The 18,088-nt window shown below is 35.8% G+C and overlaps 1 protein-coding gene across 1 annotated transcript in view; it reads right to left on the bottom strand.

The window, feature by feature from the left end:
* The window catches only part of SATB1 (SATB homeobox 1), a 79,047-nt gene that overhangs the window by 22,192 nt on the left and 38,767 nt on the right, over positions 1 to 18,088 (bottom strand). The window contains exons 8-9 of the mRNA XM_008587391.1: positions 16,961 to 17,173; positions 8,459 to 8,614 (exon numbers count right to left, since the gene is read on the bottom strand). Coding sequence (XP_008585613.1) covers positions 8,459 to 8,614; positions 16,961 to 17,173 — 369 coding nt within the window. The remainder of the gene's footprint in view (positions 1 to 8,458; positions 8,615 to 16,960; positions 17,174 to 18,088) is intronic.

The following is an 18,088-nucleotide window of genomic DNA, read 5'->3' as shown; positions in this document are numbered from 1 at the left end:
TAATCGCCTGTTATCAATCTAGCGCTGCATTCAAGATTTACAGGATACATCAGCTTCTGTGCCACATTAGCTGTAAAAGGGGGGGGGGGAGAAGAGGGTGGGAGGAAAAAGGAGGAGGAGAGAGTTTATCCTGAGGAATAATATTTCCAATGCAGCCACACTCGCACTACATCTGGTTGTGCTGGTAGCGGCAGTTAAATTGAAATATTTCACAGCGTGTGTCAGAAACATGCAGAATGGTAATTATGACAGATCTGATTAAGCCGGAGTGCCACAAGCTCCCTGGCCAGCGCCGGTTGTGCAGGTGTGACCTTGTGCGTGCCTGCGTGTGTAAATAAAATTAATTACAAGCGAGAGGGTGAAGGCTTCAGTGACATCACAAAGCGGAGAAACTCCCAAGGGGGAGACCTAATGGAATATTTTCCCTCAGTCTAATAATACAGTTCATATTGACTTGAGGTAATTAGTGGGATCATTAAAGCAGTTTTCCCGGCGTATTTGGCTGCCTGATCAGATTAGTGAAAATGTTCTTCAGAACAAGCCCTGTGTGGTCTGCCAGAGAGGAGGAAATAAAAAGCAACAAAGCATATTTTGGAATGATAAGCAGTGCTGGACTTTTACTCCGGCAAAAAATCTCTACTTCTCTCTGGAGCCTACAGATCTAACCGTCCTGTCCGTTTTAATTCTTCTGTTCAATTCGTGTATTCCTAGACACAATCTGAACTATTTCTTTCATTTCCCCTTTCCCTCTGCTAAATCCGACTGCTTTATCACTAGAAGCCATCCCCAACTCCCCAACAAATCTCTTCTAAACAAGGCAATTTTAAAATTGGGGAAAAGTATCTTAAATGACTGTTTTACTATTAACTGACAATATGAGACAATTGGGAGAGGCAAAAAAAAAAAAAAAAAAAAAGGGGGGGGGGGGGAGGAAAGCCACTTAAGATTCACCTGCTAAACAAAAGATTCTTCTCTTTTGTAACAGATAACAGAGATTTAATTAATTATTATTATTTTGCATTTGGATTTCAAAATAGGTTTAGCACAGGACAAAGTTGGGGCATATATCCTTCCAGTTGAACAGAACGCAGAGCCCTCATCAAGAAAAGGGCCATTTGTTTGAAAATACTCTATTGAGCATGCTCTACCTTGCCACTGGAATATGCCAAGCGCTGTCACAGATGGCAGGCTCTGACAGTTCCCATCCGCAGCGTCGATACTCGACAGTTCAGCACAAGATCAGTGACATTCTGTCTCATTAGAACCACGCTAATTATCACAGCTAGTTTCAGGGGAAACCATGTGTTGCAATGGTCAATTTGAAGGAGTCTGTGCATCAACAAACTGGTAATAAGGATCAGACACCTTATTATATGACAGCATGCTGCCTATGATCTGATTTACGGAATCAGAGGCACCGAGGCGGCCGAGGAGCCTGGCAGTTTATGAAACAGTGTGTTTAAACCAAATTCCTGAAGCATACTGGGTGAAAAGGGAATTGTTAAAAAAAAAAAATACACAAGGGCAACTGGAATTGTTGAATCACGAAATCAAAGGAGAATAGATTTTCTATTAGCGTACAAAAGAAGTAGATTAAGACTTAAAACAACCTCATCAATTTGACAATTGTACGTCAATTCCACAAATGGTTCAGAGTTTGCATTTTTACAAGATACTTAATGATAAATTATAGAATGGTTATATTTCTACTCATCACTAAAATACAGACATTTTTAATCGGGTACTCTATGATTTAGTTGTATCATTTTGTCAAGCAAATGAATGGCATATGTAAAAACATAACAAGTATACTTACAAAAATGAGTTGCCTCTCTAAAGTTACTTTTTAAGATACTGAAGGTACTCCTGGCAGGGTAGAAGAAAAATCTACATTATATTCATATTACGAACATTCATTCTTCTAGGCCTCTCTTAGCACCTTTCATCGATGTAAAATTTTAATGGTACAGTTTCTTCTGGAGCTATTTTTCTATTGTCATTTTGCATAAACGCATTTTCATAGCTCATTCATTTCACAGGGACTTTATTTTCATTTCTCATGTGAGGAAAAAAAAAAAAGTTAAAATAAAACCTGCCTTCATTATCAAAAACATAAAAGACAAGTATTGAGACTTCTGAAAAAATACTTTGTCTTTTAACTTGGTAGTTTGTTAAAGGGTTATATCAGTGTTATAGTTGTGTGCTAGGTTTAACTGAATGACATTTAATTTTAAGATTAATTCCTATTAAGAATAAAATAAAACCTGGTTTGCTTTCTTCCCTACTCCCAGTTTTGCAGATATCCTGTCCTGAAGAACTAACTCTTCAACTATCAAAGCTGAATATAGAAGAGCTTCCAAAAAGAGGAACCATCACAAAATATCCTGAGTCTACACTTTTTAGCTTATGCTAACATTTTAGGACAAAAGGCGGCCTCAGATTAAAGCAGAGTCTATAAATACGTAACTGGAAACCCCACGCTTTAGAACACATAGACTGAAGTATCTGCTCCTGCAGGGACCTTCGATGGGCTTTCTCACACGACAATCCTCTTTAAAGAACTCACAAACTGATTCTCTTCAAATCTTGTCTAAAACTTTTCTTGTGTCATTTTCTATCCATGGAGAAACTGGGCTTAATGAGTTACGACTGTATTTGTAACAGTTAAACTTATTTAAAGTGTGTTGAGGAAAACGTGTGTATGACTTTCCATGAATTTTAAATTTAGGGGAAAAAAGTGAAAAATTTAGATTTTTTGAAAGTAGTAAGATAACTGAAGATCTTCTGTCTAACTTGTTAAGGTAGTTAGTACCAAGTGTCTACAGGATAAAACATCCCATTTATATGACTTTTTAACCAAAAATACAATGGGAAAAAGTAAGTGCTCTATTTTATAATCCTGAACCTCCTTAATCAAACTCTAGATTTACAAAAAACATATGCTTGTTTTTAGAATGCATAAGTCTGAAAAGGGCTCATTCAGATATAAAAATTTAACTAGCTCTTAAAAAAAATCATATACAATCACGTACCTTTAAACTACTAGAGTATGTCAATATATAAAAGCCATGAATTTCTATAGTCCTATTCAGTGTTCAACTAGAAATATAAAGACAGGCTAACATTTAGATAACTGAATCCAGTATGCATTCCCAATATTTAGACATGAGATTTTTAGAGATGGCTACCAATACAGAACACCTTAAATAGGAGGCTGATGCATTCCACATTCTTCTTACTCAAGAATACAGCACAGGGGCCTCCAAACATGGACAGACTGCTCAGATGCAGGGCCTACACTCTAGGCTGTCTTGCTTCTCTCCTCATTCTTCCTACAGGTGTTCTTCTTGCCCCTTCCTCCTCCAGGCAAGGAGATCCAGGGAAACCTAAGCTTTATGTATCTCCCCAGGGTCTCTCCTACCAGTTTCGGTGTGTGTGTGGGGGGGGGNGGGGGGGGGGGGGGGTAAGGCTAGATGGAGAACATGTAAAGGGACAGTTCTCCCTTCAGACACCAGTTGCAGAAAACTTCATTTGCCCAAGAGAAGGGACTCTGAGGACACAACATAACAGTCTTCCCACAGACTGCTACAAAAGGATACGGCACCAGAAATAACAGAAACTGTGACTCAAATCTGCAGGGCCTCCTGTGCTTTAAATAGGAGGCTACACAGGTGAAATCCTGTTGCAGCAAAGTCTGTTACATGAACATTCCAAAAGAATGAATCAGCATGGAGCTTCCATGAAGTGTAATTTAAATCTAACAAAATAAAAGATGCCTTCACTAACATGCTGGAATACAGAATACAAAATGTCATTGGTTCCATGATTTTATTCCTGGATTTTGTCAGTATAGATTCCTATTCCCGGCAATGAAACTTACATTTTTTAGCCCTATTTCTAGCCACGCTGATTTGGGACATATGTCTTAAACTTGCATTGAAGACATTCCAATCACCATCTAAGAACTTCCAAACTTAAAGATCAGAATGATGCTTTTTTTTTTTTATTTATGAACCAGGAGAGCACTGAAGCATTCTTTTTTTCCCTCTTTCTCATCTCTCTCTCTCATCCTAGAGGCCCTGAGTCTTAGTGACAAAAGTGTCTGAAAAGCAGATGGAAGAAAGCAAAAGGCTTTGCATTATTTGGTCTCTTCTACTAGTTGTGCTATTTTTGCAAAGTCAGAAGTCCCTTTTTTTTTAAGTGTTAAAAACCATACCCATCAGTCAGCCGAAGTTGTAGCAGCCAAAAGTCCTATAACTCGTAGAGACTGCAAAAGATTATATTGAAAGAATGTTCAAATAGAATTTTCATCATCTAGTTGCTTTACCTAAAAGAAATACCCTGTTCAATAAAGCACTATGAGAGAAATCATTTTCCAAACACAAGTGGTGATGCTGGGTGACTCTATAAAAGCCCTTTACTCTCTTACTGCTCTACTGTATCTGCAAGCTCCACCTCTGCAAACATGAAAATCAATGTAACAATTCGATGTACCAGGCGAGGCCTATGGTGCTGCTAATGTCCCCTTGCTGGACACACACCTTAAGTCTCAGAGCTCTCAAGGGGTTTGCTGTGGAATAAAATTAGATTCCAACATCTGCCACCATTAAGGAAAAAATTCCATTTCCATCTCCCCCATGAAAACACTATAACGAATGAACAGTAACTGAACCTTGATACCGTAATGGTTATTACCCGAATCAACTATCTTTTTTTAAACAGTAAAATTAGCAAATTCTGCTCTCATAATTATTTGAATGTTATCAGACTAAATATTTGATAAAATTCCAATATGACTCACTTTGAAAAACTGCTGCTTATTTGAATACCCAGAATATAAAGTGTATTCATTTGTAGCTATGCACACTATGTTTAAAGCACATCATTTTTTTTAAAGTTTGCATTAGCCTGCTTTCCTAACCAAGCACAAAAAGTAGCCTACTTTTGGTTTTTACTCACATATTTTATTCAGACATTTCTATTAGAGTTAAAAACAATCTCATTTCTATTATTCATTGAAGATAAGAGATAATACATGTGAAAGGGTAGAATATACACGCATTGGTTTCTTTTACTGAAAACACTTTGTGCATTAGTCACTGCAAAGCACGCTTTACCTTTTGAAATGGAAGGTATTTGAGATACACAAATACATGATAAATAAATCACTCTTATCCATGTGGACCTCTTGAACCTCTTGCTTAGCACATTATAAAACATGATCCATTTGGATACAGTGCTGTATAATTTTAAAGCTCCTCTGCATACATTGTTTTAACAATCTCAGGCTCAAAAAGGTTAAATAATTTTCCAATATTATAGTGTCGGTGACAGAGCCTGCGCCACCACTCGCATCCTTGAGCATACCCACCTCCATCAAGCATGAAAAAGTCGGGTTCTGAGGGCCCTATGTTGGTCAGAACCTGAGTTCATGGACATGTCAGCGATGAAAGGAAAGCACTCACTGCTTCTACTGACAACTGTCCAGTAGCCCTAACTCCTCTTTCCTGGAGCAGGGTATAACTACAACATGGATACTGCCTTGAACCCTGAGTAGGTAACTAAAACAGTAGGAAAGATGCAGAGAATTTGGAGTTAGCTCTACTATTTTTAAGTTGAGTGACCTTATGTGTAAAATGAGGAAAATAACAGTAGCTCATGGGGTTACTAAATTACATGTAGGTAACATATAATGCACGACAAGGTCTAGCATGAAAAAGGTGATGAATGTGAAGCCAACCCAGACAATCAGGGTGAGGCACAGAAGCAGATGGAGGTAGATGGGCTGAGACAGAAGAGACTGGTTCTTCTCCTTCACATACATTTCATCTTGGGGGACCCACTGCCTTGGTCTGACAAGTCCTGGCACATATATCTGAGGCATAAATAATGATTTTAGAAGTGAAGAAGTTTGACCATGAAAAAAGTCAGTTTGCTTTGACAAATTTTTTTTTTCTTTATTTAGTTTGTTAGTTTTTCTGTTTCCTTCGGAAAACATCATGGCAGGAGAACAGACCCTAAGTACATGATCACCTCTCCTTGTGAAGTCAGATTTGCTGTTAGTGATACATACAGTGTTTGAACTGTCTCGTTTTTAAGTAATCATCAATCTTTGCACACATTTTCGTAGAGAAGGTACTGCTAACATCTAAAGTGAATAACTAAGAGAAAACTATAAAAATGCTCTGCTAGGAAGTTAAGAAAATTAGAAGTTAGGCATCTGAGGGAACGAAAGTTAACAGTTTGCTTGACCTCACAGCCTACAATTGGCCCCTTGGATTCTCTCTCAACCAGTAATGAGGAGATTAGCTAAAAGCTTTGGTGGTTTTGTGAAATACACCATCTTAGCAGATGCTTGGAAGTTGCCCATCAATATTGCTGGAAGAGACTCCCGAGGAGCTTTGCAGGACGGGGGGACAAAGGTAACATTATCAGCCAATTGCTGCTACTTTCTGAATAGCTCCAAAATCAGCAACTCAGCCCAGGTGGGGAGAATATGGGGAATCATTTAAAAGAAAGAATGAAGTCAAAGGCAGCCCAGGGGCTGTTAACCAGGAAGTTATACCACAGTCAGAAAAGAAATTAGGGGTGGGGGACTAAACTGAATTAAATCAGTGACAGGCAATTAAATGACAGTTACTGAAAAGTTTTAATATTAATTTTTGATTGTTGTGGAGATTTAGGGAAAGTGTTTGGCCCTTATAGGAAATGCAGTCTGTTGATAACAGAACAGGTCAGGAAAGAAAAGACACAGGATCAGAAAGAAAGGCAGGATAATATATATTTAAATATGAGCTCCTCATCATAATTAGACTAAGTAGCCAAAACAAGAATGTGCAGAGCGGGTGGGTGGGTGGGGGGTAAAGTGAGAACAGGACATTTCTCCTTAATGCATAGTCTTGGCATGTAAATGAAGACATCTGAAGAAGCATACAGGTTTGAAGCGGCTCTAACATTCTATCATAATTAGAAACATTTCAAGAGCCCTGTAATTTCCAATCAAAATTACAGTAATTTCCGATATACAAGCCATGATTCATGACAGAATTTTACATTCCATGAGAGATTACGGTGGCCTGATGTATGACACGCTGAGTACAGCACTAACATAAACAATTCAGTTTAATGTTTAAACAGCACTTGATGTTTAGAATCTCACAATAAAAGAAACATATTATTGTAGAAATTATCACTTTGACAAGTGATTGAAGGGTAGGCAGGCATGTGGCCTATAAAGCTATAATTTTTACAGTCCACAGCTTGAGTTTAATCATTTTTATATAACATTTCCAAGATATCCCTTAAGTATTTCATCCAGCCTATAACTTAAACAAGAACATTTTTCTAAAGCAAAACTCCCATCAAGTACCACTATTAATACTGCTAGTGTAAATGTTGATATAGTAAAATTTTAGGAAAAGACGAAAAGAAACAGTATTATAAATACATCACATTGTAAATACTCCCAGGATTGTATATTTTATCAGAAGTTGACAACAGCCAGGCTGTTTTATAAAAGAGGGTTCATTAATGATAATGAAAATATACTTGTGTAAAATTTCAAGTTGTTAAAGTCTCACCTGGAGCTCTTGATTGCCTCTAAATCTCACCTTGAAAGTGTTATCAACTCCTTTTGCGAAAGGGAGGAGAATTTAGTATTCTTCTTGTCCTTTAAAAAGTATTCTTGGTTTTGGAGAAGGGTTTATACATAATTATGTTTGTTCATAAAGATGATTCTACTTTTGATGAAGATAAATTATCAATATATGAAAATTAAACTAATAAAAGACTGCATTATCTATCCTTTGTTTTTTTCTTGTTTTGCAGAGATTTGCCACAAAAACAAGAAAAAACAAAGAGCTTTGCAGCTTTTCCTGTTCAAGTCTATCCAGCTGTAAATTCAGCAGAGTTGGAAAACTTTTCTAATTGTAATTCAATTTTTGTGTCTTGTATACATCTACAGATAATCTAAAATCATTAATATTCAAATATATATATGTGCATGTGCCAATTTGTTTTAATGAGTACACCTAATAGTTGTAGACAGCTGAGTTGGAACAGGAGAAACTATATGATGTTTGTAATATTTTAGGATGGAAGTCAAGATCATCTAAGAAATAATGAAACGATAGTAATTCCAGTTACTTAGTCTACTGCAACAGACAAGAGTGAGAGACTTTCTATGTACATTACAATATTCCTCTTCTGAAAACAACTATTAACTGACTCAGGGATTTACTGAGAAATCTTTGGTCTGGGAAGTTGTCTGTTGGGAGAAACAGAAGCCAGTGCCTATAACCTAAATCTGAACATTGTTTCATCTTAGAGCTCTGCAAATGATACTGGAGATTGTGACTTCTCAGTGATGCAAATTCATGTTGAAAATAGACACCCCTTTTAATGAAAATTCCACAGACATCACAGATAAACATTTTCAATGCCTAACAGAGGCTCTTACCTGGCTTTTGGTTGCTGCAACCTTTGCAAACAGTGCTTGGGACACTTTAGCGCGCTTCATTTCCTGCTGAATCTCATCATAAATTGAAGCATTAATGTTCATGGTATTGTTCTCTGGTTTCCCATTCCTCTCAGTGGCAATAGTGGCTGTTTTCACCTACAAAACATTTTGAACATGGCTGTCATTTTTCATTGGCCAAATTGTTTTGAAGCTTCTCAGGCTCAGCATCCAAACTGGACATTGTTGCTCTTTTTATGATCCAGGTGATCAACAGTGCAGTCATTCAACATTAGTTATTACCCCGAGATCAGATTGCTTAAGTTAAGGAAGTCACACTGTAATACCACAGCAACTGCCAGCTGACAGCCAGGAATTATAATGCCATAAAGTAAGTTTTCTGGAAAACGAAATAGTTTCAAAGACTTGAAAACCCTAAACTAATTGTCTCCCAATTACCTTCCATTGCAATCCTAACAAAGGAAATTCACAATTAAAAATCATAATGCACAGTGCTGTATCTTCACTGAGTTCCCGGTGCCTAACAGACAATTGCATCACTAATAGCTATTACATACTATGGCCTTTTTAATTTTAGACTCTTTTTTATGACTTTTCCTCTTATGTTTCATTTTTAAAATCTTCCATAACAAAGCCATTTACAGAACTGCATATTTAAACCTTCTATCCATCCATGAAACAGGTAGAGTACCTTGCTTAATTATCATAAAGGCTGGTTGCATTTTACACGTGCATGTCCAAGCTGTTCTGTATAATTATTTCATCCTTTTCCTGGCACTCCTATATATAACTATTTCTTTTTGACTTGCGACACCAGACAATAAGAAAATGTTTCACAATATTTAATAGAACATTACTGTAAGTTACATAAAGTATACAATCAATGACTTTACAAATATGTTCAAAATGTATAATCTTGAGTGAAAAAGTAGTATCAATGACTTTGGTAATAATGATACAGGTATCAGAAGGAAAATGCCAAAAAGTTTAAGGGAGAAAATCAAATCTTAACCTCAAAATTTATTTATATTATTATTAATTTTTACAACTCCAAGTTTAATTTTTATTTTGCAGCTGTATAAATCAGCCTGAAAAAACCTTACATATGAAATATGCAGCCGACTTTTTACCAGGAAATTGATAAAAATGTAAATGAAAAATTTCTACAGAGGCAGGACCATTTCTCCCAGCAAAATGATTAAGGACCTTACTTTTTCGGGCCCTCTAGAAACTTACCGTCTTGAACAATTTCTCATACAAACTATGAACAATAGAAAATGAAATGCATTTTAGGATAAACAAATGATTTTTTCTGGCATTAAATGACATTCCTCCCTAGTCAAACAGCAGGTTTATTTCATTCTATCCCCAAAATACTTGGTAAGAAAAGAGGTACAGAAGTTACCCTAGGCTATTCAGTTCTCCATTTTTTCTGGCATTAAATGACATTCCTCCCTAGTCAAACAGCAGGTTTATTTCATTCTATCGCCAAAATACTTGGTAAGAAAAGAGGTACAGAAGTTACCCTAGGCTATTCGGTTCTCTGGACTTAAAGAGTAAATATGAGTCCCCTTTAAAATGTACCTTCTGAATACTTCTAACGTCTAGCAGGTAGCAAAATAATTCCCTTCTTGCTTATTCTACCAAGGACAGGATAACACCAGGAAATAGTTGGACCACAGGCCTGAAGAGGACACAGCTGGTGAAGCAGGACAAGTGACAACACTGGGCCTCACCTCCCTTAAACTATCAGCTTACATGGCAAGAGTCTAGGCTAGATCTCCAGAGTTCCCTCTCCAGCTCTGGGACTCTAGTAAGCAAGGGCACTCACAGAGGTGTATTAACGACTGGAGGCCACTAAGAAGGCAAAGGGACTTTGAAGCAATAATCTACTAAATGCCACTTTAGGAGCCAGAAGAGTTAACTCATTACCATAAATTGCCCACAAAGTTGCTTTGGTGAGATTCTAAACTTTGCTTTGGGGTGGTCTTGCTTTGAAAAGGCAAGGGGATAGATTTGATCACCCCATGGGGTCCCTTCTAATACCTATTTTTCTCACTGCTTAAATGAAAGAGAAAAGAAAAGCCATTTCAATCACTTTGAAAATTGAATGTTATGGAAATGGAGGTACGAAGTCCAGTGCATTGGAAGAAACAGTTCCTTGGTAGCAATCTGCTTAGCAATAGCTATGAGAGGAGGCTTTGGAAATTTGGTGTTTCAGAGTATTTTTAAACAATTTTCATTCCTTTGTAAAAATTATGTTTAAGAATTTATCTTCGAGGTGGGCTGTATGTAATCTTCATTTCAACCCTGTGATTTTGTTTCTAAAAATTTCTGTTTAATTTTTTTTTTTATAAAGCAATTGCAACTTAAACCAAAAAGCAAGAATTCAAAGTCATAAAAAAATCAATCATTTCCTAGTAACTAAGACACACTCAAAACACAAGTGGAAAATAATACATAAAACACTTAAAAAAAGAATGTGATGGCAAAACTTTATAAAATATAAAGTTAGAAAGTATCTGTATTACTTATTTTAAAAATATTTAGAAAAGCTCTTCTTTACCACGTTTTGTCGGCCCAGATATGCATCTTATCATAGATAAGCTATTAGAAGTCTGGAATCACATTTCTTCCTAAACACAAGCTATTGCTTAAGGGGAACTGACTTGGACAGCATTTCAAAAATATGAAAGCTAAATTTTTCCCCAGGTAAAAATGGAAACAAAAATCTTTTATACCTCACTCTACTAAGTACTATTTTAGCTTAGTACAAAAAAAATTCTTCTTTAATCCTGGTTTAGCTTTTAATATTATATCACACATTAAAATTCATAAAGTAGTTCATTCCAGGCAAAACAAACTACTCTTCAGCTCTTCTCCGCAAATAGCACAGGAGGTAAAATAAATGCAATTGCTTTCTGAATAGCTTTTATCAAGGTAGGGCTTACTACTCCATCATTACGGCGGCGCCGGGAAGTTATTACAAGTAGTTGAGAACTGGAGCTTCTACTATTTACCCTCCCATGTGGGGATAGGGTGCAGCACTAGGGTCTGCTTTTTATTTCACTAAAATTGTGCAGCAGAACACAAATTTTCCAGAAAAATTCTATTTTGCTTCTTCATGGATTGCCGAATGCATCAAATAATACTTTTAGGTTACACAAAATGAAGTCTACTTGGGTCTTGATTGGTGAATGTACTGCTCTTTGACGCATGAGAAACTGCCTGCAAGCAAGCACACAGCTCTCACACAAAATTTAAAGTTTTATGTAGCTTTAATAATTTTGATAACGCTAACATTTACTAGTTGTTTATTATGTTCTGGTCATTGTGTTAACATATATTAACTTCTTAACCCACATTACAGCCCTGAGTAGGTACTATGATTGCCCCACTTTAAAATTGGGAAAACTGTTAAAAACAAAATGGTTAAGTAATTTGACCAGGGGGCAAGGCTGAGATCTGAAGTTAAGTCTGTCTGATGCTAGTGCTTATATCTTAGAAACCATGGAGTTATACCAAGTTCATGATGTTATTGGGTCTTCTTTACTTGGAGAAATTATTATTTTTTTTTAAGACATGGTGGACCTGCTTTTTAGTGGCCCTTTTCTAAATCTAGCTCATTAATGTCTAATTTTTAGTAACTAATGGTTTTATAATTAATATCAACAATCCAACCTGAATTTTTCGAGGTATGCAAACTATAAATGTTTTCTTAGTTATTCTGTATAAGAAATGTGTTACTCTGTGGCATTCTCATTGGTGATAAAAAATAGTTCCCACTCTCAAATTTTTATATATAAACATGGTCTTTAGTACCGTGGTTTGATCTTTCTAGATACTTCTTCCTTTTGTAGGAACAATATTAACTATTTTCCAAATCTAAATTTTAAAAGGCCTCTAGCTTTTAAAAGATGAATATTAATGGAAGCATTTCATAAACACATACATGAGATGTTAAAAAAAATGTTGTTCCATGTACCAGCCAGCCACCAAAATAAATGACTAAATAATGTTGTTCAAGGGATCCATAACAAAACTTTCATCAAGTGTTAAGTTCCTGCCTGTAACTGAACCTGAAATCAAGACAAACCTATGTTCCATTCTATTATTGAGGGATATGTTGTAAAGAGATGGAAAGGTACAAATATACACCTACCAGATTAATTATATATTCCTTATATAAACTTCACACATATTCTAAGGCATTGTTATATTACACCATAGTTTAGAAGAAACTAAAGAATTACATAAAGAGATGTAAAAGATGAAGAAAAAAATAATTATATAACTCGTGTAAGTTATAACTTGATTATTATATGCTTTCAAACAGTCCTTATGGAAACGGAAATTACTAAATTAATTTAACTCCAAAAGTCACATATATTAAAATACACAAATAAAACCAGGATAAGCAAACACCTAAGGTAGAAATCATCAATTTAAAACTGATCTGTTCTGTAGAATGGATCATTCTCAGAAAGTAATAATTACTACTAAAAAAATTCCTCTAATAAACTCATCACATAAATTTGTAAATTTGCAAAGCGTAGTCAGAAAAGAAACCTTTAAAAAACAGAGAACCTTGGAGGGGATTGTGTAGAATGGATCATTCTCAGAAAGTAATAATTACTACTAAAAAAATTCCTCTAATAAACTCGTCACATAAATTTGTAAATTTGCAAAGCGTAGTCAGAAAAGAAACCTTTAAAAAACAGAGAACCTTGGAGGGGATTGGATTCTCCAAGATATTTTCATATGACTAAAGTTTGGAAGGGGTATTTTCCTCACAATCCCAGAAACTCCATTCTCCAAAATCTTCCCAAGTGGATCATTTGTCAAACATTTATTCTATCAGGACAATATTCTCATATGTGTTCCTCTTCCCCATCTAACAATAAAACTTCCCTTCCTTCATAACCAAAAAACCAAAAGTACCCAAGTTTCATTTCCCCCTTTCTAAAATAAGTTTGCTTGTATTCTGAGTAGGTGGCTTGAGGTAGAAGAAAGAGCAAAAAAATTAATAGGGGAACATGAATTTTTTTTGGGGGGGGCAGCTGGCCAGTATGGGGAGCCAAACCTATGACCTTGCTGCTGTAAGGCTGCACTCTAACCAGTGTCGCTAACCGGCCAGCCGGGAACTTGAAAATTTTGATTAAACTTTAAACTTGTTTTTTTTTTTTTTTCATTTTTCTCCCAGCAAAAAAGGTTGGTATTGAGGATTCAACAAATTAATGTATGTGAAGGTGCTTAGAAAACTGTGAACCATTATCAAGTGCAAGGTATTCTTATTTCTTGAATTACAGCATGTAAGTTGTGAAAATATGCTTTTCGGGCAAACAGGTCTGACCCAGAGCATATTGCCCCACGCAGAGGACAAAGCACACGGCATGGCTATCCCTACTGCAGCATAAGGGACATGTCTGCACAGGAGTCATCTCACCTTGCTCAGGCCTGCCAAGAGCTCTGGTGTTTCCCAAGGCTGATCTCGGTGTCTCCCTGGTGAGGTGCTCCTAGGAATTATACCTGGGGCCTGACTACCCAGGGAAGCCCTTTCTTGATGATGACTTAGAATCCAAGTTCCTTAATAGATTAATTAGGTCCTCAGTCTGGTATGCATCAGGGACATTCCAAAATCATCTTATGTGTCATCTGCACTCTACAAGCACCTCAAATAGAATCTAGTCTCTCAGGCCTAAAGATGGCCTTGATGTTCTGTGAGTCACTAAGGGCCTCTGCCTTTAATCAACAGTTCTTTAGAAAGAAATAAGAGTTCAGGTCTAAACCAAACTCAACATTTGTCTCAAAATATGTTTCAAATCTCTTCATTTTGGGAGAAATAAAATGCACAGTGATTTCATATAGACTCTTCTCTGGCAAAATATAAGATTAAAAAAGACAAAATTTTGCAGTCTGTTCCTGTATCTATGGTTTCCTCTATTTTTCCTCCCATTTCAGTCATTTGTAATAAGCACATTAAACCCTTACTTGTGGTGTACTGGTTCCAGTTTAAGCATGATTTCAACTGCTGCAAAACAGTACTAATACAACTGCTCTATAACTGTTCTTTCAAATCGAAAGTACTCATTTTGCATCGATAATACCTTTAATACATAAGTAATGCAAAGGGATTTTCTGTAAGGCAAATAAGATACCCTAAAGATTTATATTACAGCAGTGAAATAAAATTACACACATACATACACACACATCAAATAATCATTTCGGACAACCAACAATACTGCATTACTAGAAACATTTTCTTTGAAAGAGTTTAGCTAAGAATCTATGGTATCTATATACTTTAGATGTTCATCACTGGGTGAATACCCCAGCTAATAAGGACTTGGTCTCAACCTCTCTTGAGAACAAACAAATATAGCTAAGGGTGGTTCAACCAGTTAATCAACAACTCAGGCCAAAATAAATTATACATATTTTTATCCCAGCTTATCAGTGCATAAGGCCTTTAAACATATATATGAGGGTACATCAAAAAGATCATGTAAAGGTTTGTATTATCTTTTAATTCTATTTTCCGCAAACATTTTCAAGTACCCTTGTATAGGAGAGCTACCCAATAGTATCTTAGCAGAATACGGGGGGAAAAAAAATCGCTTAATAAAAATTAGTGTAACTTTGTCTAAAGAAAAAACTTTGATGAATAAAGATAACAGAATTACATTTGGAAAACAAAACCATTAAAATACTAGGAAAACTGGAAAACAAAAGCTGTACTAAGAAACTATTAAAAAAAAAACAAAAGGTCAGTGTTGAAGTTCATGTAGGTCTTAAGTAAACCATTCTTTTATTAGTATTGAAGATTAAGTCTTAAGTAAAATAACTCTATGCAAAGGCCTATCAGTGATAACCACAGGAGCAAAGTTAACTGATAACAGTATTATAACACTAAACATGGCCAAAAAAAAAAAGTGTTAAACCAAAGTACAGTATTTTTTTATTTAATCACTTTTACAAAAGTCATATATGTATAGGGCTAGCCAGTTAGCTCAGTTGGTCAGAGCACCACCTTATGACATCAACGTCAAGGGTTCAGATCCCCATAATGGCCAGCCACCCAAACAAAAAAGTCGTGTGTGTGTGTGTGTGTGTGTGTGTGTGTGTGTGTGTGTGTGTGTGTGTACACACACAGAGTTCTTCATTCTCTACCTTAAGAAGTATTTTATAGAAGGTTTTACAAATCAAACTCAGCAGCTGTGTGTGTGTGGGCAGGTGGGTGTGAATATATGTGTACAGATGCCATTCTTTCCTCCTAGAGAAAAACGACTTTCCTATCCACAATTACAGCGATGACTTAAGTTTGTTCCTAAAAACACCAGGACCAGATAGATTTTCATTACATAAAATGGAAAACACAGATCTTTGTGAGGATTCCAAAAAATAATCTTTTTAGAACATTATGATAAGCAGTTTAAGATCCTCAATAAGTAGCTAAATATTATATCTCTTCCTTATTTACAAAGTATCTGTAGCAGTTTCATTCTTTGTGTTGAAGTTTTTTCTGGATTTCTATACCTGAAAATGTACAATTACTTTTTAATACTGATGAATTGAAATAACACTAAAATATAACTTCTTTATGACATAATGTTATATGAATACTTTGAACTTGTGTTCCACATTCAATTTCTATCCAGTTTTAGCTGAACTTATTTTTATTAGTTGTGCATGCCACAAATACAATACATAAGAAAATACATTTGCTTATGGATTTTGAGTCTAATCCATTAGTTATCAAACTTTTATCTAATGGCTTGCACTAAAAACTAATTTCTTGAATTTTCATAATAGTTATGAGGCTACTTTTTAAACTTGATTAAAAAATAACCCAATACAGATGCACATACACAAAGCTACCTGAAAGATGACTTTTTCTTCCTAAGAAGTGCAAAAATTTGGAGAAATAGAAAATGTGCCCATTTCTGGGAATATGAACAGAATTCCTTATCAGCCCCATTTAAAGCTGCCTTCAAGGATTGTATTAAACTTAATTATGAAAGATTACAAACGAGATGATGTGTAATTGGTACCAGCTGCAGTTCGTATTGGAAAGCATAAATACAAATGGAATTATTTATTTTTATTTATTTACTATTCAAACGGCGGTTCTAAAACTGATAGGGATAAAAGTGACTGTTTTTCTTCCTATGGAGTTTAAAAATACTTCCTTCCTTAACAACTCTAGTAGAGACAAATACCCCATTTAAAGCCTACTTTGACCCCAAAGAACCCGTAGCATGAAGCAACACAAAGCAATTTTCTTTCCTCTAGCTAATTAGTGGCTTATTGTTTTTATACCAGGATTAGTGATTTGGGACCAAATTCTCCTCAACCAACTCCATAAGTTTTTTAAAAAAATTATTTATATCTACCTAATTTCTTGCTGAGATTCTTTCCCAAACATTAAGGAAAAAAAGAAAAGCAAAAAGAAGAATGGCGAGGAGAAAAAGGAGACTGCACCTGGGGAGGGCGACTGGGCGGTGTGCTTATCAGGGGGCCAGGAACCATAGCCGAGGCAGCATTCAAGCTCCTTTCCCTTTCGTCCTGGTATATTCGGTCTCTTTCAGCTTCTGGTAACTGCAAGAAATTCTGCATAGCCCGAAGGTTTACCAGCAAAGACTGGGATGCAGTCTTGGGGTCCTCTTCCTTTCGGAGGATTTCTGAAAGCAAGCCCTGCAGGGAATGAAAGACACAGGGTGAGCTTGCTCTAGTGCTCTGCCCAGCCAGCGCTGAGCTCCCCTTTTCTTCTCCACTCTGTTTAGTAAATGAACAGTCAGAGGCATTAATTCTGCATAGGAATATATTAGTTACAATTGAAGTGGTGGAGAAGAGAGCCTCAATTGTATTCTTAATTTTATTAAGCATCTGCTTTACATATAACATAAACTGAAACTGCCTAATTGGTCTCCTTCCTTTGAGTAGCTTAACTTGCCATGAAATCTTTCACAGACAGACGATCGAGGGAAGTTAGGAATAAATGAAATCCTCATAATACAACAGCATTAAACTGTATAGTTCTCAAGCTGCCTAGACAAAGGCAGTGGAATGCCAATAGCCCAATATATAAAGATACACAGACATTTCTAGACAAGTAAGTAGTACTTTAAAAAAAAATCAGAAAATGAATTGTACATATTAGAAAAAAAGAATTATTACTAAAGCATCACCTAAGACTTATTCTATATTTTCACAGGCAATATTTTAAGTTTTTCCTTAATTTTTAAATTATCAGATTAAATGAAACCAGGTGACCCTTTCAATTTACCATTTAACGGGAACCACACTGACTATCCCAAAGGATTCTAAATGCTATTTTGTTATACAATATTGCTGGGTAACAAGTTGAAATTTTGAACTTCAGAAACCATAGATAAAATCTGAGATACATAACCACTTTTCCACATTGCAAAAATCCATCATAGCATGCCACGGAAAAGAATATTGTCAAATTCTATAATTATCGAATTTCTTGGAGAATAAAAATCATTATCAGTGATAGAATAAAATTCACAACCATCAGAAAACTTCTTTAAGGTGTCTTTCTCCCACAAATAATAGAGCATTCAACTAAAATTTTGAAAAATTTTC

Source organism: Galeopterus variegatus, unplaced genomic scaffold, assembly GCF_000696425.1.
Source record: "Galeopterus variegatus unplaced genomic scaffold, G_variegatus-3.0.2 Scaffold4363, whole genome shotgun sequence".
Lineage (NCBI taxonomy): Eukaryota > Metazoa > Chordata > Mammalia > Dermoptera > Cynocephalidae > Galeopterus > Galeopterus variegatus.
The sequence above is the reverse complement of the archived record's forward strand: the minus strand, read 5'-3'. Positions and strand labels throughout refer to the sequence as shown.